At 40.9% G+C, this 25,974-nt stretch overlaps 1 protein-coding gene across 1 annotated transcript; it reads right to left on the reverse strand.

The window, feature by feature from the left end:
- Positions 1-5,519: 5,519 nt before the first annotated feature.
- efhc2 (EF-hand domain (C-terminal) containing 2) lies at positions 5,520-25,862 on the reverse strand. The gene is made up of 15 exons (XM_086051738.1): positions 25,740-25,862; positions 22,486-22,674; positions 22,258-22,408; positions 19,906-20,129; positions 19,524-19,775; positions 17,287-17,394; positions 17,046-17,184; positions 14,081-14,246; positions 13,588-13,730; positions 13,273-13,469; positions 13,055-13,188; positions 11,238-11,432; positions 8,227-8,319; positions 8,033-8,132; positions 5,520-7,071 (listed from the first exon to the last, which is right to left on the reverse strand). Exons 1-15 carry the CDS (start codon positions 25,779-25,781, stop codon positions 6,949-6,951), a joined length of 2,256 nt encoding a protein of 751 aa, XP_085907864.1. The 5' UTR covers positions 25,782-25,862; the 3' UTR covers positions 5,520-6,948.
- Positions 25,863-25,974: the final 112 nt, after the last annotated feature.

The raw sequence follows: 25,974 nt of genomic DNA on the forward strand, positions 1-25,974 counted from the left end.
TGATAAATGTTCGTAATGAATGACACTTAACTGCGCTGTAGGCCAAATCATCGCATTACCTATTATATCTTTTGTCTGCATTTCTGGATGGCTTTGTGGCCTTTGCTTCCCAAAATAAGACAAAGTTTGGCAATCTGTAGGTGCGTCGGAGGGAATCCAGAAGATGAGAAAAGGAGGAAGAAGGCACAGCCAGACTCATAAGTCACATCATCACGAAGCAAATGTAGTGACGGTGAATATTTCATATTGTGATAGCGTCCGTATGTTAGCATGTGACAAAGGCAAAACGATGAGACTGTATCTCTGATGATTTTGGGGTGTTGGTGAATATATATATATATATAAATTTTATAATATTTATTTATTTTATATATATATATATATATATATATATATATATATATATATATATATATATATATATATATATATATATATATATATATATATATATATACAAAACCGTCTATAGGCCGGTTAAACGGGCTTCCGTCAGCGATTCCGAATTAATTTTCAGAAGAAAATCCAAGGAGTCACGGGGAGGCCAGAGTCCAGAGTCGAACCCACAACCTATGCACTGTGAGGCGGATGTACTCATGAGTCGGCCATCGTGCTGCCTGTTGGGATTTTATATCTATGAAATAATTTACTATTGCTGTTTGATTATGTATACAGTGTGATCCTGATTTAATGGACACAGAACCAATGGACTCTGAATTCAACAGACAGAAAACAAAAGAAAGTGTCCAGTACACTTAAAACACCCGTTTGTACAGTAAGTGTCAAAGTCTCTTAGTTCCAGAATTGGCCGCAATTGGCCACAGTGCCAGTAAATGGCGCTGTGGAACATCCAACAGACAGACAACATATTTCGAGGTTGTGCTGCTGTTGTCGCAAATATAGAGTAGACTAGGGCAGGCTAACCACCGTGCCTACGGGGTGCCCGTATTGGCAGTGGTGACAAAGGCAAAGTATGAACAAACATGGCGGCCATTTTGGCGGGCACGACAGTCCTAGAAAAGGTCATGGAATACATGGACATTAGCATTGCATTGCCATAGGCACGCAGCTCAAAAGGAGCGTGTCCTCTCTCAAACTTGCAATTTTTCGTACAGAATACAATTGTTTCTTTGGGTCAAACCTATGGCATCCATCTGTAACAGGTGAAAAAAAGAGGACCAGCCACACACCATTGTCCAAGATTTTTTATATTTATTTTCAAAATATACCGTACTGGGCATTTTTAGGCCACAAAACTTGTACAAATCAATATTGGAGCTACTTCAAATTAACAGAAAGTTGTACAAGCCCAACCCCCTATTAGTCTGTCAAATTGAGGTTTCACAGTAAATTTTAAATTTAATTAACCTGTTTGATTTTAAAATGCAGGTCCAACTTCTGCTACATAGTCCCATTGCAAGTGGGCAGTAACATCCCAAAAATATAATAAATAAATGATTGTATCAAGTACCTTTATCCAGATTCTCACCAAAATTGAGTGGCGTCTTGATGTGCGACCGCTCCACAAAACTTTATTGAAATCAGTTGTGTCATTTTTGAGTATGTTGTCTGAATAACTAACAAACTGCGCTCAATGTAGGTCATTAAAACAGTCTGCACAATTGTTTGTTGAGATGGAAGCACACACTTGTGAGCATCTTCTGGTATGCAAGGTCCAAATGCTCGGGGGAAATAAGGGGCTGTGCTAAGTGGAGCTTAGCAGGTCAAAAGTTTAAGATGCACAATTACCTGAATGACCTCGGCTGACCCTCAAATTTCTCACCTTCACTTGCCTCACACACACACACACACACACACACACACACACCTTCAGTAGCTTGACGGTAGTTGAGGCGATTTACAGCCATGAGAAGATGGCCGTCACACTCCCACAACCAAAAAAAGCAATAGCCTCCTGTGGAGTTGTACAAGCAAAGTTTGGGTTCTAATGACACTTCCAGGCATCATCAGACATGGCTGCTGCTGACATTAGCACATTAAAACATTGTAACCCTCACACACACACGGTAAGCAAGTATATAGCTAAAGACAATGCATCATAATATCACATTAACAGAACGCTCAAGTCAGCCAAATGTGAATCCCATATGCGGCGGGAAGAGGGTGGGCCCGCAGGAAGGAGCCTGCTGCCAGGAGACAAACCACCTTCAAGGACGCATTTTGACTTACTTTTTAATTTCCCAAACTGCGGTGCGCGCGAGTGCCCTCTCTGGGTTGCGCGCCATTAAAAGTGTAAAGCTGATCTGGTGTAATAATTGAAAAAAAAACACATTCAGGAAAAAGTGGCAGAAATGAATCGGTGGAACATATTCAGACAAAATCCATTTGATGACTTTAATGGCACATTGCAGTGTTGCATTTTTTTAATGTTTTGTTGATTAAAGCGGAAGTCAACCCCCCATATTTTTTTCAAGAATATGTTCCCAACAGGCCCACAAGTTAAAACACGGCATTCTGTAATTTTGCGATTGTGGGATATCTTCTGTGTACCGAAAATAAAAAAATGAAAAACATCACAACTGCTCACAACTGCCAATCACGGCTGACCTGTTTTCTGAATCTGAGCCGTGATTGGTCGTTGTGAGCAGTTGCGATGTCATTTTCAGTCAACAGATGACAAAATGGCCGCCCCCGGAGATGGCTAAAAACGAGCGCATTTTGCTGCTTAATTTATATTCCACAAACGCAAAATTAATCAGAATGCCGTGTTTCAACCAGTGGACCTGCTGGGAACATATTCTTGAAAAAAAATATGTTTGAGTTGACTTCCGCTTTAAACATATCAATATTGGCAATGCTTTTTAGAAAGAGGGAAGTTGTGCGGCGTTTAAAGAGGGAGCGTGGTTTAGGAAAGGCTCTTTAGGTACACCAGTAAAAGAGTTGTATCAAAAATAAGACTCAGTTTTGATTAATACTGCCATTTGTAATATATTCAGTCTAATATGAGACAACAGCTGCCGGACGACGAGAGACAGTTTATATACATATGGAATGGAAAAACAACAACAAAAACCAGAGGAGATAACATGTCAGAACTAGACAGATGTCCGCCAAGGAGGAACGATGGTGCTCTGTATCACCACACACAGTGTGAAACATGTACACAACAGAAGTGGAAAGAGTATTTGTTAAGATAAATCACATGAAGGTTCTCTTCCAAGTCTCAAGGGGGGGGGAGTTATGAAATAACTGCTCATCCATGTTCTATTGACCTTTTCGCCATAATGTGATGTGCAGAAAGGCAAGGCAGTTTTATTCATATCGGACATTTCAGGCACAAGACAATTCAATGTGCTTCACACAAGAAATAAAAACACAACACCTACAAGCATTTACAAACACAACAGTCAACAACATTCGCAAGCAGAGCAGTGAAAACAAAAGTAGCTTACAAAAATCAACGTACAATCACAACATTTAAACACATTAATAGTAAACTTTAAAAATATTTAAAAGTAAGGAAATAAGTCTAAAAGGATTTTTTTAAATTAAATGTTTAGAAGACCTTAATCAAAAGTATGGGGGGGAGTAGTTATTACAGTCGGGGCTGACTTCATTTCTGTTGGCATCTTATTCCATTTGTGTGCATCATAACATCTGAATGCAATTTAACCATGTTTACTTTGAAGCCTTTTCTCCACTAACTCCAACTCTGCAGATCTCAGAGCCCTACTGCAGGGTTTACATTCAATTACCATTTCTTTCATGTATTCAGGACCCAAACTATTCAGTGATTTATAGACTAGTACCAGAATTTTAAAACCTGTTCTACAGCTAAATAACCTGAGCTGCTGCCTTCTGAATGAGCTGCAGCTGTTTGATGCTCTTTTGAGGGAGTTCAGTTAAGCCCCTATCCCACTGAGGGGAAAATATTTACAACCGTTGGCAAAGGGAGGAAAATGTGTATTCACGTCAGGGTTCGGTCAATGTCGCAAACATCCGTCACACATGGACACACAATTGGGAAATGCAAGGCGGTTTCCAGTTTCCCATATCTCACACACGTGGCGACTACATCCAAAACGGGAGTTATTACAGTTTAAGTGCCAATATCATGCATAAACTCAGCAAGTCTAATTTCTGTTTCTGCATTTCAAGCATGTCGTATTCGGGCGTATGCTTTGCACTCCCCTGATTTTGATGCAAACTGGGGATGCAGCGAGGAATGGCTGCCATGACACTATGTTTCATCCCACAATGGCGCAAACGCCGTTAACCTAATTCTACTGCCGCAAAGTCAAGCAAAATACCAAAAGTTGAAGAAAGAAGAAAGTTCCACCCATGCGCATATTTCGACTGTGCTTTGCACTAGACTTGCGCTCAAAACTAAAATAGGACCTAGTGACTCAGACAGTGGCGACTGGACTCAGTGGCGACTGCATGGGAAGCTCAGCGTCCTCTAAAAGCACCGCGCCCAAACGAAGAAAAATAAAGGAAAAAAAAAAATTTGATGATCGGATGATCTGTGTGAGCCGGAGCTCAGCTTGCCCTCATTTTAATAAGCAGCAGCCGCCACTGGACTCCGGTTGTTCTCTAATAGCAAACCTTTTTTGTAAAAAAACTCAGTTTTTTGGGGGTTTAGCTGAAGGAAATTTTTGTTTACTCTAGACCAGGCGTCGGCAACCTTTAACACTCAAAGAGCCATTTCGACCCAGTTTCCACAGAGAGCCGCAAACAGTTTTTGATGTGAAATGAAGGTATTAGCCTATTCATTGCTAACTAACCGTGTCTATAAAGTGCATATTAAAATGAAACGGACTTGCCTCAAGACACACAACTGAGGGGTGTTTTTGCAACAAAGCATCTCATCTATCCAAATTAAGCAAACAAGCCAACGTAATCCAGCGAACCTTACTATTTTCACTCGTTATCGTCTAATTAAAAAAAACTAAAATGCACGGTAAATAGGGGCGGCATTGATGCCGCACGGCTTCCGCATTCCGCATTGTTTAGTTGATGCCCCAACCAAACACTGCTTTTTGCAATTCACGCTGTATATATATTTATTTTTACATGTATTCATGTATCTATTATAGTCATTATAATCACAATCAAGATGAAATTGAACTCTGTTGTACATACAAGCGTCTCGCCAATAACCAGATGCCATTTTTATATTTGTCCACAAAAGTTCTTGAACTATTGCAATCATTGCAATAAAAAAGTCCTTACAGATGAAATACTGAAATTATACAACATTTTTTAGTGTGGGGAGCGTCGATTTTTGCCGTTTGCACGATCGCGTCAGGACTTGGTCCCCTCTACTCCCACCCCCTGTTTTCGCTGAGGAAAAAAAGGGTTGGTTAATCTTGTTTGTTTAACAGCATAAACATTTTTAAAAAAAATCTAAAAAATCCTGAGTCGTCTTGGTAATCATTTGAACTTTATTAATGATTGCGATTCTCATTCAAACATTTAACATGTTCAAAGAGGAGCTGTGCATCCATTAACACTTCAAGCAAAATGCTACAATCCAAAATGAATAACAAGGTGGATCGAATATGATCAGCTTTCCACACAAAATGAGCTTCCACTCCGATGTTTAAGCATCGGTTCTCAAACTTCTTGGTCCGCAGACCCCTTACAGTGTAAAGATTTTTCCAAGAACCCCCTCACTTAGCAAATGCTAATTCAACATAACTATGTCTAAATGCCACAGAATAAAAAATTTGCCTATTCTCTGGAAAAAAAGTTGAAAGTTACACTATCGCTTCTTTTATGAGTAAATTGAGTTCAAGCTTGGTCACAACAAATTCAACTCATGAGTTAAGGTACCACTTTAAAAAAAAATTATACACCACTTGTTCTATTAAAAAAGCAACAAAAAAAAAATAGGACATTTTCTTATACTATGCCAATTGGACTGCGTTCAGACTGCAGGCATATCTGATTCAAATCAGATTCCTCCTCAAATCCGATGTTTAGGTCTGACTGTACACACAGTTTTTAGCAAGTGTCTAAATCACATATGGTCCTGTTCAGACTGGGCCACATCATTGACCCAAGAGTTCCAATGTCGGAATGGAAGTGTGGTCCGGCACACGTGGTGTTCAACGTCATATAATTGCGATATCAGCAACACACAAAATACTTTCATAAATGGACTTGTTTCGATACATACCCTCGAACTTTGCTGGTATCTCCCGACTGACCGATAAGGCAATGCATTTCCTCCTCTGTCCACGAACTGCTGTTTTCAATTTCTTCTATGTGCTTCATTCATTATCGCTGCGCACTTAAACTGACTGTCTCTCACGGACAGTCAAAAGGGATTTGTGTGGTCTGAACAGTTCAGACTGAGACGCATACTGTCCAAATCGGATATGAGTCTACCTCCCGAATGTGGCTTCAATCAGTCCCACAAAAATTGGACTTCATGTGCTTTGTGACAGTTCGGACTACAAAAGTCCAGTTTGAATTTGGATGGGGTAAAATGGGATTTCGGCTGGCAGTCAGAACAAGGCCTTATTCTTTATTCTTTCTTTTGGAACGTCAGGTGATGAAAGGTCACAATCATAACAGGGGTTTCAATTGGCCCCACATAGGACACTGCGGACCCACAAGCTATGGTTCACAGAGTTTGAGAACCACTGATTTAGAGACATTACACAAATAACATAAAAGGGTCTCATGTCAATTGTACTGAAAAAAAAAAAAAAACTTAGTGTCTCATCCGTACCTGTTGTTTCCACAGCTGTGAGCTGACAACAGAGATCCTCTGTTGTAGCCAAATTTTATATTGTAAATTTTGCTCAGTGCTGGAAGCTACAGTGTAATACCTGTAGTCATTATGTAACCTGCCTTGACTTGAAATGTGGTTCCGTTTTAAAGTCAACACACTTTTATGCATGTGTGTAATGTCCAAACCGCACAGGTTGGATGTTAATTTACCGCGCTCATGCGTCGTTTGTTATTTAGTGCACTCATCTACGCTGATGCCGCGCTCTCCGGATCGACCGTGTTGGAGACGCCGGGGAACACTTCCTGCACCAGGGAGGAGTAATTGATGGTTTTCACTCTGCTGGCATCACACCGAAGCTTTACGTCAAACTGGAGAAGACAGAAAACAAATCAAGACATTATAACTTTATTTTGCCACCATGCCCCGCCCACAGCCCGCGAGGATAGGCGGATTGGATAATGGATAGATGGATGGATGCTCCGCCCACACACAATGCTGAAAACTTTTTTCTTTTTCTGAAACGCCTTAAGATTCCCCAAGTTGGGGCCAACGCTCTGTTTATACAGTATAGGAATGTAGTACAGTATAGTGGACACCCGCATACCTGCCATTCGGCACCTGAACACATTTTTATTTTATTTTTTTTGTTTGGTTTGTTTGTCGCCCTATTCCATTTAAAGTGGAAGTTAACCCAAATGTTTTCTTTATAATAATATGCCCTCTGCGCCTCCATTAGTCTAAACACGGCATTCTGATTAATATTGTGTTTGTGGAATATGAGTTAAGTGGCAAAATCCACCCATTTTTAGCCATCTCAGGCGGCAGCCATTTTGCCACTTTCTGTTGACTGAAAATGACATCACAGTTGTTCAGGTTTGTATTTACCCAAACAGTTTACAAAAGTACATTTTAGAGCTGTAATTTTAATACTGTGATACCGCAATTTTTTTGGTCACGGTTATCATCCCATCAGAATCTGATATCAGCCCATGTCTACCCAACAAAATTATGAATGAGCGATTGATATACTACAAATAAGCCTTTGTCACTAACATTTGGCGTTGACTGACCCCAAAATAAACAAAATTAGAATTGAAAAAAACAAAACAAAATAACATAATAATAACAATAATTTGTAAATAGGTAAATGCAAGGGTGCCACTATACAGCTGATCTTTGTTTGCGCAAGGGACTGGTTTCACATGAAGACTTTTTTGACGGATGATCACCGAAACAAATGAAAAGAAACTACCGGTAATCGATATAAAACTCATCATTAAGCTGAATGTATGTGATTGCAAATGCCTCATTAACCAAGCTTTGTCCTACTTTTAGGATGTCGTCAGGCATCACCGGGGGAGCAGGATGCTCCAGCCAGTTGATACCAGCCAGGAAGGCGTGGTAGTCTATCTGGTCACCATCTGCAAACCTTTCCAACACACACGTGCATCCGCAACATAAAGTACAAATGAGATCCGAGAACTGTATCAAATCAATCCAGCCTTAACATAGACAGGTCATACTTGTGGAGCAGACATGTGAGCAGGTTGTCAGAGAGGGGGAGCTGGAAGGTTCTGCAGACTGTCGTCGCCTCTTTGATGGACGCACGTCCTGTTCTGAAGAAGCAAAGGAATACAGGAATTTACAGAGGAATCAATATCTAAATGATTTTATTTATAGTCAATAAACACCTCCAAGTCACTTAAACACATTTTTGGGGCAATTTGAAACAGTTCTTGGGAATTCTAATAACATGTCTGTGACTTCCTGCTTTTGTCAAAATACCCCAAGGATTTAGACCACAGCAGACATAATTTTGTCTCACTGAAATTAGGATGCCTTGAGCAGAGCGGGTGGTCCTGTCTCATGAAAATAAGATACTGCTCACCCTATCCTCGTCTACAGTTGGGCCGCTGCTGAGCACGGCCTTCATTAACATGACGACTGGGGGCAAACCCAGGGCATTTCAACAAGGCGAGCACCTACTTGTTCTCAAGCAGCCAAGAGTTTGAAGCAGGGGCGGGGCCAGAACGTGGCTAATGGGTGGGCCTGGGAAAATCAGGGTGGGCCAAAATACTTCACTCACTGAGCACAGTCTTCCTGTCCCCTCACATTGTATATTCAAAGAAAATGACAAACTGAATAGTATGAAGTTCAAACCACAATTATGCCGGTCTTAATTTTCAATAAAATAAAAAACACAACGAAACACAAATTCAAAAAATAATTTAATAATAATTTACTAAAAAAATTAAAGTATATATATTTTTTTCAGCAATCTCGCTGAGTGGGCAGTCTGTCAATCTGGGTGCGCCTGTGTGTGCTCCGCCCCTGGTTTGAAGAGAAAAGTAAGCCCCCATGAAGATGAAGTGTATTTTCACTTGTGGAGACAGCACTTCATCACTAAGCTGTCGAATTACACTCATCAACAGGAATGTTCATACACTCCTTGTCAGCTTTGTGAAACATTCATTGGAAGCTAACCCTAGTAAGGTAACACGATTGGACAATCCGTGCTAAAATTGCAGCTCTGCTTACCATTTCACTTTGACATTACTTTCATGGAGAAGGGCCATCGCTCGAAAATTGAACAAACTTGGCGTGGGCGCAATATGATAAAAATTCAGGCAATTCAAAATGGGTCACTTCCAGACATATTTTGCAAATGTGCAATAAATAAAAAATTGACTTTGTTGTGTAATTTCAAACGTGATGGGTGGGTAGGCACTGCAGAGATGTAACTATTAGTATGCAAACAAAAATAGTCCATTTAAAATAAACAAATAATGCCCAATTTAACTAGTGTAAAATGGCATATGTGGAGTAGGGGTGCTTGTCCCGGACTGCCAGTTGTTTCACACTCAGTGATGCCACAAAATCCAGAGTCCCATTCCTGCCATACCATTTCATTAGAGCCATGACGAACAATCAACACACAAATACGTATGAACAAAACGGCTGCTTGACCTTGTCATTGTTCATTTCAAGTTTCTTCTTCTAACTTGTTTACTCTTACTTTTACTTCAGCTACTTTTTGCTTGAAAAATTAAGACTTTATTCGAGCAAAGTAAGAACTATTTCCGCCGGCTTTCCCCCCGTAATACAAGGATGAACTTTATTCACCTAACGTCATGATTTTTGTTTTTACATTGAGAGACGGTGGGACTCCTTTTTTTGGTGTGTTTTTTTTTTGGTTAAAGATTGACATCTAGTGATTTAGTGCACTAAAAGGGAGGAAAGGAAATGAGGAAGGTGACATAGAGCTTGCATGTGTGTGTGTGTGTGTTCTTCCATACTACATGCCATTTCTTGTCTTTAGGGTCCATCTGGTTCCAATGCTCCACTCCCAAAGCTGGAACTAAAGCTTGCTCTGAGATTTGGGGGCCACTGACTGCACGATTGATGCCTTGTGTGACGCCTATGTGTGTGTGCGCATGTGTTGGTTTGCTTGTTAATCCATTATCAGTGTATTTTATGCCTCGTTCACACTAGGAGATTTCGGACTGAGATGCTTGGATGCTCACTGAGGAGTCGCAAATCAGCGCCTGTGTGCGCTGTTCAAAGATGCGGGCCAAGAGGCTGACGCGTTACCGACGCATCCCAGGCTTTTAAATACCTGGGTGAGTCTGTGAAGAGCTACAGCCATGAGAACCATGGGGAGTGCACGGCTTGGCGTGTGTGACAGCATGAAAAAATCTTAACGATGATGCATTGGTTGAAACTACAGCTTGAAATCTAGTAATTAATAGTTACAAATATCGTGGAATAGTCATGGAATTGATTTTTGATTAATAGCGTCTTGAAGCAATTGAGGCAAAACGGAGTGTACTGCTTGCCAGTAGTGGACGGTCAACACTATCAGAAGCATTGACCGAGATTTACAACCTACATTATGATATTTGTTCCGTAATACGTGTTCCTAATACTCTGTTCTGCTCATGTCAGAGCATTTCTCGGTGTGTAAATGGATGTTAGATTTTTTTTGGGGGGGTCAATCAGATTGCAGTCTTTATGTGTTGCCATGTCAATCTAATCTACCCTAAACTATGCTGGGCAACGGCACTCTTTCTTTGACTGAGCAGATTGAACAGCCAGGGACCATCTGACAGCTATCCTGTGCTCTGATTGGTTAGTCGAAGCAAAACTTGTTCCAGCCAACTTTGAGGAGCTAAAGACATCTGAAGTCACATGCATAAATGAATACATTTAACATACAGCATCTCTGGTGAGTGTGATTTACCGGTACATAAATTCAATTAATGAAAATGTTTCTGCGATGGTATTAGATAAATATTTATTCGGAACTGCTCCAGATGACGTTTGCGTCACAGTTGTGTGCCATTATCCTATATTTATGTATCATATTGATGGTTTCTGCAATAGTAACGTGATAGGGTTGATATTAATTCAGGTAAGTCGCTTCTGAAGGCCCAGGTATCAAATGCAATATACCCACCTCAAGCTACAGAGTTGCTAGTTTGCTGTTATATGCAAATCTATATCCCGTATTTTCAAAATATGAGCATCTCCCTACTTGGTGAGGTCGTGGTGTTCAAACACTCGGGTCATGTCAGGGATCTGGTCAAAGTCCTTCTTTTTGAGGACGTCCTGGGCCACAGCCAACATCAGGCCAACGTCCTCTTCAGGCTGCTGGTGCTCAGACAAAGATCGGCACAGCACCAGAACCTCATGCTCGCTCAGCCCGCACTCTGTTGCCATCAGCAGGCCCCTGTGATATAGTCAAACACAGAAAAATAGCTTCAGTCAACTTCTAATGTAGACTCCATTATTCCAGAGATTCACTATATGGAAAAAGTAATGAGACATTATCTATCAGTTAAGAGCAGGAAGGTCCACAACTAGTTAATTATTTCGGCTAGTACGCTAACTATTCTAGTGATGAAACGTGTGAATGTGTATTGTATGTATTGTTTGGCTGATTAATTTCTTAATACAGTGAATTGTAATGTTTAGGCATATTGTTAACTAATGGATATGCATTGGATGATGTTGCTAGGTTATTCTTTGTCTGTGTTGTTGCAGACCACAATAAATAAACGTGTCAAGTGGAATACGGGCCTGTGTTTTCTGACAGGAGCACCCACAATAATACCTTGCCATTCTAAAATAGAGTCAGCTAGAGACATCATACCAATCATGATCCTCTCCGTTTTACTTCACATTATGTACAGTACACACAATTTTGCAGCCCGAGTCAACCAGAAAATTGTTTCCAGTTTGGCAGGAGAAACGCAAACGTTCCACTGATATTGTTTCACAAGATGGGCAGCGGCTTCTTCTCGGGTCATAAGCGGAAGTAACGTACGAGCTGCCACGCAAAAGTAGCAGTAATGTACTTTATTTTATTTTTTATTTAGTAACTCCGAATATAAGAACACTACAGCCAGGGGGGTGACAAAAATAGAGGCAAAGGAATATATTACAGAAATATAAAGCGTGACATCAGCAGGCGCGACGGACCTGAGCCAATCTGGACATTTTAAAAAATGTCAATGAACTCAGCGCGGCCCTCGACTCGACGCAACATTTTTTATTTGGCCCTCCGTCCATTTCACTTTGACACCCCTGTCCTAAAATAATGTCATTTTCTCCCTTTATTACTAGATTTGATTTATTTAGTTTGTTATTTTTACTTATATAGGTAAATACTCTAACTTTACGATTTTATCACTTTATGCTCATTAAAGTGGAAGTCAACCCAAACATATTTTTTTCAAGATTATTTTCCCAGCATGCCCACTAGTTGAAACAAGGCATTCTGATTAATATTGCGTTTGTGGAATATGAATTAAGCAGCAAAATCCACCTGTTTTTAGCCATCTCTGGGGGAGGCCATTTTGTCCCTTCTCTCGACTGAATATGACATCACAGATGCTCAGACAACCAATCATGGCTCAGCTTCAGAAAACAGGTGAGCCGTGATTGGTCGTTCCCTGAGCTACTATGATGTCATTTTCAGTTGACAGAAAGTGGCAAAATGGCCGCCCCCTGAGATGGCTAAAAACGGGTGGATTAACTATTATTCCACAAAGACAATATTTATCAGAATATCTTGTTTCAAGTAGTGGGCCTGCATATAACATATTTTTGAAAACATATGTTTGTGTTGACATCCACTTTAAATAGTGACATTTTTCTCTTTTCTTGTCTTTCTGTGTTTTGTTTAAAGGCCAACCAAACATTTTTGGGAATGATGTGGAACAGAGATTTGTGCCATTCCCCATTCAGTGACGTTTATGCAGAATCCAGTTTATACTGTACCCAGAAAAAACACACTGAAATGGCAGCTTTGTCAAACAGTGTAAAAGACTCCTGTAACTGAAATGGTACCTGAATGACTCAAAGCTGACAAATCCAGCGTTCGTAGGATCATTAAGCGTCAGAAAGTTCTTGATCTCACGCTGCTTCTCTTCCGGAATTGACCGTAGTTTTGCCAGGATGGTGCCAATATTAGCTTTGGGGAACTTAAGGCAGTTACACACAATATGGCATTAACTAATTGACTGCGCTGTCATCATTTCAATATTATACAGTACTTTGTTCCAAACCTGCTCAGCATGTTGCTCCATGTAGTTGAAGGTGTACTCGTCAGCATCCAGCAGCTGGAATAGCCTGTTGTTAAGGCAGAGGGCCGCTCCGACATATAAATCTTGGGCGGTGAAGTACTCGGAGGGCTCGCTCTTAAACAACTCCTGGCCGGGCTTCTTGACGCGACCCCGCGCCAGAAACATGCCGCCCAGCACACCTAATGGTCCAGGAAGGAGAGAAAAGTCTGAAGCTGCAGTCTCGCAAGAACTCAACCCAACACATAGCCTGATGTTCACTGTCAGTTTGTAGTTCATGTTCTGGCTAACGGTCCGAACCTGAGTTCTTCTGCATGCGTTCAAACACGCTGACAGAGTCGTCACTCAGGTAGAAGGAGATGATGAACTCCCTGTCGCCATCCACTTGACTAGCGGTCACCATCTTGGCATAGTACTTGAGGACATTACTCTCAAGGCCACATCTGTGAACAAATAAGAAAAGCCAACATTTGACTCATGTTCACACCCTGGAGAGTTTGAGTTTGCAATTAAGCTAACTAGCACGTTTTTGAAATGCGGGACCTAGAAAGGTTTGTCACTGTGGCGGAACAGTACCCACACTGTCTGACAATATACATATGCATTTATGTGAAAATAAAAAAACAACACTTTGTCACTATTGTTTTGTGACACTTTAATATTAGTCTGTGTCAACAAGGGCAAAAGGTGTGTCCTGAGAGGTCCACCAAATCAAATGGCTGATATACTGTATGGTTGCCAGAATGTGGTGTGTAGGAAACAACAAATAGTGTGGTGTGTAATGTTATCCAACCTGTCATATTCCATGAATTTATGGAGATCTTTCTGTGGGGGTTTGGGCAGCAGGCGCTGGCAAGAGCTTAGTGAGTCCTCCTCTGAGCCAAAGCCATTATAAGGAGGTACAAGCCTGGGGGGCTTGGGAGCAACGGGAGCTTTGTACTTCACCGGGTTGAAGTCCTCTAAGAGAGGAAAGAAGGAGAAAACACTTAAAAGAAGACAAACCCTGGGAGGAGCGCTGAAATGATCAGAGGCTTCGAGGTAATCCATCCGTGAGGGAGCATGGCATCCTGGGCGGACGTTAACCCCGCAACGACCTGTGACTGCTAGAAGTCAGACAGCAACTTCCATCACCATGCATCACCCTGCCCGCTTTACTACTGTGACTAATGCAGCAGAGCCCCAACATTCTGCCCAGGGTAGCAGACTCATCCTAGCCCGGCTTGGGTTACTCCTGCTGGGGTCAGTTCGCCTGTCATGGTCGCCCTCCCCCAAACCCCGCCACTCCATGCCCTCAATTATGGCGGCTGTGGTCAGTGTACACACAAACACTGTCCTGCCAATATCACACCTTCAAAGGTCAAATGTAGTATCAAGTCTCTTTTACGCGGAGATCCAACAATACTGCCACATCACAGCCACAACGGAGGAGATGGATTTGTCTGACTTTTGTTTTTTACGCCTAAACAACATTTGAGAAGCATTTTGTTGTCAGTTTTGAGCTAAGACAAAACAGAAAAGATTGCAAGGGTTATTGTTTTAGTAGGAGCGATTAGATAACATTTGATGCGTGTGAGAGTGTTTTTTGTAATGCGTTTTTTTTGGCCTGTCAGAGAGGGTTTTTTGGGGGAAAATATATATATTTTTGTTTTAACGAGAGTTTTTGTGTGTGTGAGAGGTAAATGAGGTGATATTTTTGGGCCTGCGCGGCATCTCATACAAATGTGCATTGTGATTCTTACGAATATTTCAAAGTAAATCATCAGAGTGGCCACCGCTACCAAGGGCTTTAGTTTCCTCCGTGTGGGGAACGCAGCAGGCTCCGTCATAAATAATCGAGAAAGAGAACCCTGTTTGTATAAAGCCTGTCTTTGCGCTGAACTGAAGCATATTACCTCGATAAACGTATGACGTGTCGATGGTCATATGTTGTATTATTCACATTAGTCCTCGCGATAGCTGTCTACTTCGTCAATACATGAGCTGCTAATTACGCGTTGTGTATGTCAGCCGGCTTGCAACATCACTGGCTAAACGCACGGCCGTAGCTAGTCATTTGGGACCCAAGATAACCTCCCCTGTGCTTAAATTAGATGTCAACCCCCAAAAATCTTTACAATAATATGTTCTATGTGCCTTTATTAGTCTAAACATGGCATTCTGATTAATATTGTGTTTGTGGAATATGAGTGAAGCAACAAAATCCACCCATTTTGAGCCATCTGAGGGGGCGGCCATTTTGTGACTTCTGTTGACTGATCATGACATCACAGTTGCTCAGGGCTCAGGTAAAGACCAATCACGGCTCACCTGTTTTCTGAAGCTGAGCCACGCTTGGTTACCAGAGACCTGAGTAACTGTGATGTCAGAAGTGGCATGGAAAGGGGTTTATTTTACTGCTCAACTCATATGCCACAAACGCAATATTAATCAGGATGCGATGTTTCGTTTAGTGGGCCTGCAGACAACATTTTCTTGAAAAGTAACCTTTAGGTTGACTTCCGCTTTATGTTCAAAAAGTTCAAAAGTTGAGTTATGTAATTTACTTTGTCACTTTGTCCTGCTTTCAATATCAATTACAATAATCTGACATCTTAAATTAGCCTATTGATATTCACCACCATAGATTTTTAGTTTTGTATGTCTCCAACTAAAAGGTGTGAGTTTTAAGAAAATTCTCATATTTCCTGTGCTAGTCCTTAGAATTATTCTTGAGGATTATTATATAACAAGTAAATCATCTAAACACCAACTGAAATTGATGAGAACATTAATATAGTTAACAGTTTCAACTCTTGTGGCGTCTTCATTTTAGTTGGAAAATTTCCAAAACTTCTACTCGTATAACAAATATATGTTAGTTGGTCTAAGATCATAAACGCACAGTCATGAACCTACTGTAGTATTATGTTGCATGCTAAAATGCTAGCTGTGCAAGTCAAGTTGCACAAAGGGTGTTTAAGATCTTTTATTGATTTATTTTTAATTTAACGCCTAAGTTTAAATTTAAATTTGTTTGAAATGGCCCCACTGAAAACGTTTCTAGACAATAAAGTACAGTTTACTGCTATCCACAATGTGAATCTAAGAAATAAAGACATTCAGGAAAGCAATTGGTTGGTTATTAAGTAAAAATATTATTGAAAATAAATGAAAATTCAATAGAATTTTCAGTAGGATACTCATATACAGAAATATTTGATAGCCGGCATAAGATACAGGCCTACATTCAACCTCCCCGTTGCATTGTCATATTTTTATTGTTTAATAAAACCCTTGCTTCAGGTCAGTGGGGTAAACGTAAAAAAATAAAAAATGCTCAAAATTAGTCAATTGCCCCTCAAATGCCAAAGTCAGTCATTGGTTAGCAACCGTTATTTCAAGCCTTGGCCTTTTGGTTACTCATTGAAAAAAGTGGAAAATTACAAGGCATCATAATATCCTACTTTTTAAAATGCCCCTAAGAAGGACCCCGTGGCACAAAATACATTGCCTAATGGTTCTTCCTCTGTTCTCTGTCATTGGTCTATTGTGGAGAAATAGTACTATAATAACTGAGGGGAGCCACAATATAACACTCTTGACGCTTCTAACAATATGCACAATTGCTCACAGAGGATAAGAGTCGAACGTAGAACGTGTGACTTGCATGTATTTACGCTTACTGCCCCCGCGTGGTTAAATATAGACATTACAAATAGAAAAAGCCAGACAAAAAACTAACAGACGGCAATGAATGAAAGATTGCTGCTTTTGGTTACCTATACCATACTTGTTGCGGTAGTAGTCTTTAGTGAAGTCATCACAGTCAGCGATAATCACTTTCCTGCCCCACACATTCAACTCGCCGCCCACTGTCAAATCACAATCCTTATAAAACTCCTCTTGGATGGCTCCCGTCTGCAGGGGAATGTAAACATAGGCGGAGCATACATTATTATGACTTATGTCATTTAGTTTGGCTATAAGGATAGTGCCATTTGGAATGATGATGTACTGTACTTTGAGGCTGTCCAATATGAAGCGGTCTCCTTGTCTGGTGGAGGCCAGCACATTAAGCACAGAGCGGTTGGTCAACTCTCCAGGTAGATTCAGCTGGTTTGAAGCATGCTGTGGAGACATGATAATCAAAGCTGCAAGCGGGAAAAAAATCATCCAACTTTGACACCATAATGCCCACATCTATGCCAGCGACATATACAGCAGTGAGAGGCAGAACAATAAAATGCTTTTTCACTAGATGGCAATTATGGTAGGGCTGTGGAATATTCTCTCATGTAAAATGTGTGCATTGGCTCATTAAAGGTTGGGATAGACCTGTCTTGTATACTTGCTTCCAATTAGGGGTCATTTGGGTGAATTCCATAGTAGGAATTCGGCCCCAAATTGGCTGCTTCAAACCAAAATGGCCGACTTCAATCTTGAGCATCGGGCCTTGAACCTTTACATGTGTCCTGTTATGTCGAATATAACCACCTAATTTCATGGAAGGATCACCGTCAATTTTGGGGGGTGACACCTGCAAGCCTTTCATCCATTCATCCGTCTTCTATACAGTACTGCTTATTATCACTAAGTTTGTGGGTGTGCTGGCAGCTGACTTCAGAACTGTGAGGCAGATCCGCTTTGTCGGCACACTTTACAAATCATACTCATACTCTGTCTTATTCAATGCTTTTATGGCTGTCCATTAATGTATTTTTTTCTTCTCTGAAATTGTACTGTATTTTAAACTTATGATGACGTATGATGTTATAACATCAACCTACCACAGGGACAACAGATGCAAATTAGCCATTGGCTATAATTAGGCATATTCACGGGAAACTGTTTAATTAATATGCACTGTCCCTGTATACTTAAAAAAAAAAATAGAAATACAAAAATCTGAGTTTTTAACCAGAATAAGAGTCCCTGATTCAAATGTACATAGGTGTGAATGTGAGGGTGAACATTTTTTGCCTATGTGTGCTCTGCGCTTTATTGGCATCCAGCCAAGGGTGCACCCCCCGTCAAGTTCACCTGCGACACTAATGAGAGTGAGTGCTGCAACAAATGAATGGATGACAAACACCTACAAAATGTGATTTTTTTTTTTTAATCCATTTCGTTGCACCGCCGTGCCACCCAAAATGAAATGATCAAGTGTGTTGGGGATTAAGGTGCATAATTGATGCGTTGCTGTCTTTTCATTGGATGGCAGAGTCTGGTCAACCTTTGGAGGGCTGTTGACATTTAATAACAAACGTCGGTGCAAACAAAGTTAGCGGAGTGAAAGCGCACACACATGACGAAGGCCTGACTGTCTTTCAAGTTGAATTAGGCACTCTGCTGGTAGAGTCAAAATGCTCGAGGGGAGTTGGGCTGTCAGAGTGAATGAGGTCTAGAATGATGGGAAGAGATCAGCCAACCAGAAGGATGAACATTTTGAGTGATTTGCTTTGCCGTTACTGCTCTACTTTGAATGTGCTTGCATTTTTTGTTACTGTTTGTTGAATAAAGTGATTGAAAGTGTACTGGTGGCTGCATCTATCCTTGCCCACCTGTGGGGACATTACAATTTGTTCTAACTTGCGGTGGTAGACTTAAGATCTTAAATTTGCAATCAATGTTAACTTAACCATATATCTTTGTTGAGGAAGCAGCACAGGCGTCTTTGTCCTTCGCTGCTCAATACAATAACATGACTATAATAATAGCAGAGGAACAGAATTTACACCAGAAAATGTGATGATAACCATAGAAATGGAAGTTCATGCTACAAAAATGATGCATTTTTGCCCTGGCTGCTAAGTACAACAGTAAACCAAGTAGTTATCTGCCACTTTCTGTGTATGTGTTTGTTAAGATAGCCTATCGGCACTTCTGGCCCACTGTTATGAAACAATCTTGCTTATTATTTATAAGATAAGTTGGTCTTAAGTGCAACACAACCACTTTTGTGCAGTTCGCAGGAGTACTATCTTGTCAAAGCCAAAATGTAAGCAGGGCTGCAGTGTTAGCACAAATTTACTTAACAGTGTTACCAGCATTAGCTTCTGATAATAATCTAATATTATAACAATGATTGGCTAACTCATTAGGGTGCATTTGTGTTCGGCGATGTCATGTGCAACATCGCTACTCTCATTGATAAGTACAAGTACATTTTGGTGTTCTGGAATGCTCCATCCATCAATTTTCATCAACAGATTGGATGTTTTTGTATTTTTCACTCATCATTTTCTCAAACACCTCACCTTGGGTAGCTTGCTGCGACGGAGGAATTTGGATGCTGTGACTCTCCCGGAATTTGGTGGGATGACTTCCCTGATTTCTATTGTGTCGTCGGCCAGGAAGTAGTGTAACACGAGCTCTCTGAGATCCCCGTACATGGCCTGGGTGTCATCCCAGAAGCAGAAGAAGCGCAGGACTTTGCAGTCGTGGTCCAAGAACTGTTTAAGAGTGTCTCGCCTCTCGTATGGCCGCAATGGACTCATACTTTTCTCCATCTGGTAAAACAGTGTTTCAACTTTTCCGTAAATCCTGCATGTACTGAATCAACCACTACTAAAAAATAATGACAGTACAACAACAACAGCAACAATAACAAAAAACAATAATAATGGCAAAGGGAGCCACCTTTTCCCGGAGGCTACGGTAAGGGTCTTCAGGCACAGCAACGGGGTCATTGAGTATCACCCCGCATTTAGTGAGAAAGTTCCTTGTGAACCGGTCACAGTTGGTCACTGTGAACGTGTGGCCGAATAGCACCATCTGCTGGTTGAGATTAAAGTGGAACACGTTGTAGAACTGCTCCTGCTTGGGTGCTGGCAATGGGATGTGTTGGCGGCGAATCAGAGTCCCTACCAACATGAAAAACTGATATTATCAAATATAATCACTACGCACATCATTTAGTACATACTGTAAATAAAAATAAAAACTTCTACAGGTTAATTGATTCTTTTTTTCAAGTGGGAAGTAAAAATTAAAAAAAATAAAAAATTGAAACTATGTGATTAAAAAAGTGCACACACCTTGTTCCAATTGGGTATGTGGCTGTGTTCAGAAGTAACAATCACATTCATACTCACCTTAAATGGGAATCAGCATACACCTGCCACGATTTAAAGTGCCTCTGATTACCTTACATAAAATTCTAATGTTGTTGTCGGCTTTTCCAGACATTTTTATCTTCATCATGGGCATCTTGGCTGCATCTCTGATCTGTTTCTCTCCTTGCTTAGGCTGAATGTTTAGAGGGACGGCCGGGTTTAGGGAGGTTAGCAGTGGTCTCATACTCTTTCCATTTCAATATGATTGCTTGAACAGTGCTCCGCGAGATGTTTAAAGCTTGTGAAATCTTTTTATTTGCTAATCCTGCTTTAAACTTCTCTACAACAGTATCTCAGACCTGCCTGGTGTGTTTCTTGGTCTTCATGATGCTATTTGCGCTTTAAACAGACTACTGAGACTATCACAGAGCACGTGCATTTAGGCAGAGATTGATTACACACCGGTGGACTTTATTTATCATCATAAGTCATTTAGGTCCACATTGGATCATTCAGAATTTTTTAGGGAACTTCCAGAGTGAGTTGGGGCCTAATAATATAACACGCCCCACTTCTCAGTTTTTTATTTCTAAAAATGTTTTTAAATAATCTTAGGAATTTCATTCCACTTCATGATTGTGTCCCTCTTCATGTTATGTTCATTCTTGACAAAAGATTAAAATTTTATATCTATCTGTGCACACCCAGGCCCACCGATGGCGCCGCCCCTGCTTTGCCACATCCCATATATACGGCTGCGGCGCCGACGTACTCAAGAAGGTGTCTTTGTGTATTGCAAATGTGAAAGCGGAAGTCAACCCAAACATATATTTTTCAAGAATATGTTCCCAGCAGGCCCACAAGTTGAAACACGGCATTCTAATCAATTTTGCTTTTGTGGAATATAAATTAAGCAGCAAAATGCACTCGTTTTTAGCCATCTGTGGGGGTGGCCATTTTGTCTTCTGTCAACTAAAAATGACATCACAACTGCTCACAACGACCAATCACGGCTGGCCTGTTTTCTGAATCTGATACGTGATTGGATGTTGTGAGCAGTTGTGATGTCATTTTCCGTCGACAGAAGACAAAACGGCCGCCCCCAGAGATGGCTAAAACGAGTGGATTAACATGTATTCTACAAACGCAATATTTATTTGTTGTTTCAACTAGTGGGCTTGCATAGAACATATTCTTGAAAAAAAAAATGTTTGCGTTGCCTTCCTCTTTAAAATAATACATGCTTGCCGTTGTTGCAAAGGGCGCCATTCAAGAGTATTGACTGGGAGCGGCAGTGCTACGTGAATATACGGTGCAAAGTAAGTGCTGTCTGTGGGGTATTAAAGGAGATGTATCCTGCTGAATAAACTTTTTTTTTAGCTTTTAGCCATATTAAAATGTTTTTTCCTCAGCAAAAACACCCTCCGTTCATCTATCATGAAGCATTCCTGCTCATTCCTCCTCTGAGCACCAGCACCGTCCGGGTCCTCACATTGTGATGTCACAATGTGAGGAAGCACCCCCGCACCGCCCCTGTCGAGTAAACACACGCCCACTTTCTCCTGAAGCCAGCAGTTACTGTTTGGTGGGCGGTGCGCGCAGCCTGCTTTGGGACAACGTCATGAAAGAGGCGTGGCAGCCACACAGGGAAAGGCGGGGTTTTGGTGAACCAGGCGTCTTACTTTCGGGTTAGAAAAACAGCCACCAAATAACTCATATTTCATTAAAAAATTGTGCTAAAGGTAATATATCATCATGTATATGCCAAAAACTGTAGAAATTTTAAAATAGCATGGTACAACTTCTTTATTATTAATTAGGTCCCCCCATTCATTCCATGTGCATTAAGGGTGGGCTCTGGTGACGGGTCTGTGTGTATATATAATATCATTAGATTTATTTGTTACCCATGGACATGGAAGTAAAATTGGTTCACCTTGAGGAATTCCACTGTTTTTGTACTCAGGCTCAATCACTTGTATGGTATCATCTTCCAGGTAGAAGTAGATTTTACACTTTCGGATTCTGTTTGTCACATTGGGAGCCTCTGGCACCGCTTCCTGGAAGTACGCCTCAAAACACAGCGCCTACACAGTGGAAACGATTGGAATTTTATCATTTGGAACTATGACTTGAATTTATGATGTTAAATAAGGATGCACACCTGTTTGTCAAAAGCAACCCATGATGGCAAACCGCCGGTTGCTACTTTGGGATAGACAGATGATTTTGGTTTGATTCGCTGTCCCAGCAACAGCTCGCCTCCAATGCCCGGCTTCTCTATTCCGGCCAGCAGAGGCTCCCCACTCGAGTAGTCAAAATGTTGGGATTTGTGGAATTTCTCCTTCAGCAGCTGGAACACAAAGAACATAATATACAGTAAGGTGTGACGACAGGTGAATTACAACAGGTAAAGAGGTAAAGTACCAAGCAAAACAGTTTGTGGACACTCTCTCATTTTATTGATGAATACATTTCCAATGACATCCAACTCTATGCCGCTCTGTTTCTTCCACCAGTTGTGAATTTTGACATTCAGCGTTTTGTTAGAGGACAGCAAGTTGTGCAAAAAGCACTGTACAGACATATTGAACAATTGGACATTTGCATTCAGAAGTTTGGTGGTCAACATAAGCTCTGTTAAGGTTATAATGCATTTTAGGGTCATCCTGAAATTTCTAAAGCTGAATATCCCTAATTTTTATTTACCGTACTAGGGACTGTATATCAAAGGATATACAAATAACATTTCTTTTCATTCTGTAGCGTGAGATGTTAATTAAAGTACTGTACATCCAAGTAACAATAAAAAATGTTCAAAAGCTCGTGATTAGGAAAGTTTGTAAAAAGGTTTTAAACAGAGTGACAATGAATTACAGTACATGATGTACTATAATTCATAGGCTGTGCACACTATTGCCTAAATATCGCATTGGGGTTACGCCATTTTGTAGGGGTGTTGTAATGTCCAGGGGGGAATAAATGTAGGGCACTCAAAATTACCCACAATGCACTTGGAAAAGTGGTGCACATGTTCACTCAACAGGTTAATATAGACCATAAGACCACAAGGCATTGCGAGCAGGAAAACAACAAAGCAATATGGTAACTATAGGCTACACCAAGGAAATAATTCATTTTATTGAATTGGAAATAAAATACAATTTCATTTTTTAAATTTATTTATCTTTTTATTCACAATAGTTGGACATCTAATGCGGCAATGTGTCGTGACATGTATGGTTGTCAACTGATATGCAATGGGGGCAAGTAGTTCGCTGGCTGTCCGAATCGCCAAACAGAATGAGGGGACTACTATAAAGTGTCAATGCTACATATAGTGCGGGACTATATGGTGAATGCAGGGTTAGGGGATAAGGGCGGACATTCGGACACAGACATTGTACTGTAGATCAATTAGATTAGTAAGTTTTACCAGAGCTGGGAAATTCTGTCCCGGGGGGCGGAACAGTCCATCCCTCCATCCCGGACGGATGGACGACAAGTTCTAAAAAAGGGACGGACTAAGCAAGGGCGGATGTGGATTTAGTCTGACCCACTAATTGTCCCTCATGCGTGTGAAGTCGTAGCGAGGCGGCCAAAGTTCATCCCAACCAACTCGCCGAAATGGGCAAACGACAAAAATTCCTCTGGACGCTTCAAACGCGCTACTAGTTACCCAACTACGTGTACTTCAACAGCTGTAAAAAACTAAAGAAAGTAAAAAGATACCAGGTATAACAAGGTCCTCGCTCACGGTTGTCCAAGATTGGTATCTTTTTTTCTTGTCCCGGTAGTGGTAGCTGGCTATGTCATATAGCTCGGGATGTCCACAATCCACAACGATAATGTTTTCCTTCATTTTACGCTCTCCACGCAAGACCCGCCGAGTCTAGCGCTAACTACATTGACTTCAATTGAATCGCGCCGCCAGATTCAATTGAGCATTCACATGTAGCAGCACCGTAACTGCTCCTGCACGATTTGTTTCTCCACACACGGGCTGATGGTGTTCCAGTCGGCGCTCCAGAAGCGGAGGGGAAACCAGCGAGCCAATCAGCATTCTGAAGGGCAGATCAATTGAAGTGCTCCCTGGACTGGGCGTCTCCGCCCATCCGTTCAAAAACTGACCTCTCTCACATCCGCTACATTGACATATAAACAACTGCTGTTAAATAAAGCAGTTACATTTCAACTCTTGACTCGCTCACTTCGTCTCCTTACACACATACAGAACGTGTGCTGGCAAGCGGTTTGTTAACCCAGAAGTGGGTGAGCGGATTTGAATAGTAAATTAGCCAGATAATGAGCCTTAAACAAACCTGTCGTTAGCATCTCTCTCGCAGAGTCATGCATGGACGTTTTCTTTTTTTGGTGGGTGTGGGCGGACATAAGGACGGAACTGCTTTAAAAGGACGAGGACGGACGGGGTCGAAGGATGATCATTTTTATGAATAAGGACGAAGAGACGAGGCCGGAAGGGTACTCAGGTCGCGGACAGAGGACGGAACGACAAAAAGGGCTAAGTGCGCAGCTCTGTATGTTACAACTAGCACTGGTGCAACTGGCTCCCTCTAGTGGTACATGAAAGAATCCCTGAATTAAATGTTCAAACTTAGCACGTTAGAGACAATTATCTTTAATCCAGGACAATACATTTGTTTAATAAATGTGTATTTAAATTTATAGTAAAATCAAATGTTGCTCTTAACCTTTATGAACTCTTTTCAAACACCAATTAGGTCCAATTCTTATTCAACATTGTTGAATTAAGTATTTTGGATAAGTGGCTCGGATAATGGATGGATGGATAATACGTTTTTTTCTTTTGTATATTTAAGAGCAGTGTTCATGTTCAAACAGTGTAAGTGGCTTACAATGTCAACTGACCTTGTTAGGAATAAAAAGCCTCTTCCTTCTTTCGTTAGTGATAGGCCTGGTGGTAGGATCCGATTGGTAACAGTATGATTATTTTAGTTGGGGCTTGTAAATTGGAGAACAAATGATTTAGTAAGTCAAAAATATTAAGACACGCTCATACAATGGAATGGAAAAGTTCAAACTTTTGACTGTAATTGATGCTGTTTTGCTTAATTTTCTTTTCTTTTCAAGATATCTTGAAATATACTGAATTATTACTTTGTTACCAAGACTTTTCCCCCCAGTGTTTCTTTCACTTTTCTGAACGTTTTTAAATCAAACAATGTGAAGTGACTCATTAGTAAATACACTTAACTCGTGTTGCCAGAGGTACACTTAACTCGTGTTGCCAGAGGATTATCAACTCAAATGTAATTTTTAATACGTTAGCCAGCAGTAACTTTCTCCGGATGGTTAGCTTGTCTCGAAAAAAATCCAGTTACATTACACGTACATCTACACACAGTAGACATACCACATAAACGTCACAGTACTTACGTGTATATTTGGAGAATTGCCGGGTAGAAAGGGTAGCGCCATGGCGTAATTTGTGCAATAATTATTTTTTTTTACTTCACAAAACGTGCTTCCAGTTGCCCGCAGCGTATCCCCCAGTGTTGACAGTATCCATGGTTACCTGAATAGGTTTCCATTAGCAGGCACCTATAAACAAAACTTGTCTACGTTTGTATCCAGTTTCCTCTGAACTACAATAACCCACACAGCATCAACA

Source organism: Filicampus tigris, chromosome 14 (genome assembly GCF_054856515.1).
Source record: "Filicampus tigris isolate MCC_2025a chromosome 14, RoL_Ftig_1.0, whole genome shotgun sequence".
NCBI lineage: Eukaryota > Metazoa > Chordata > Actinopteri > Syngnathiformes > Syngnathidae > Filicampus > Filicampus tigris.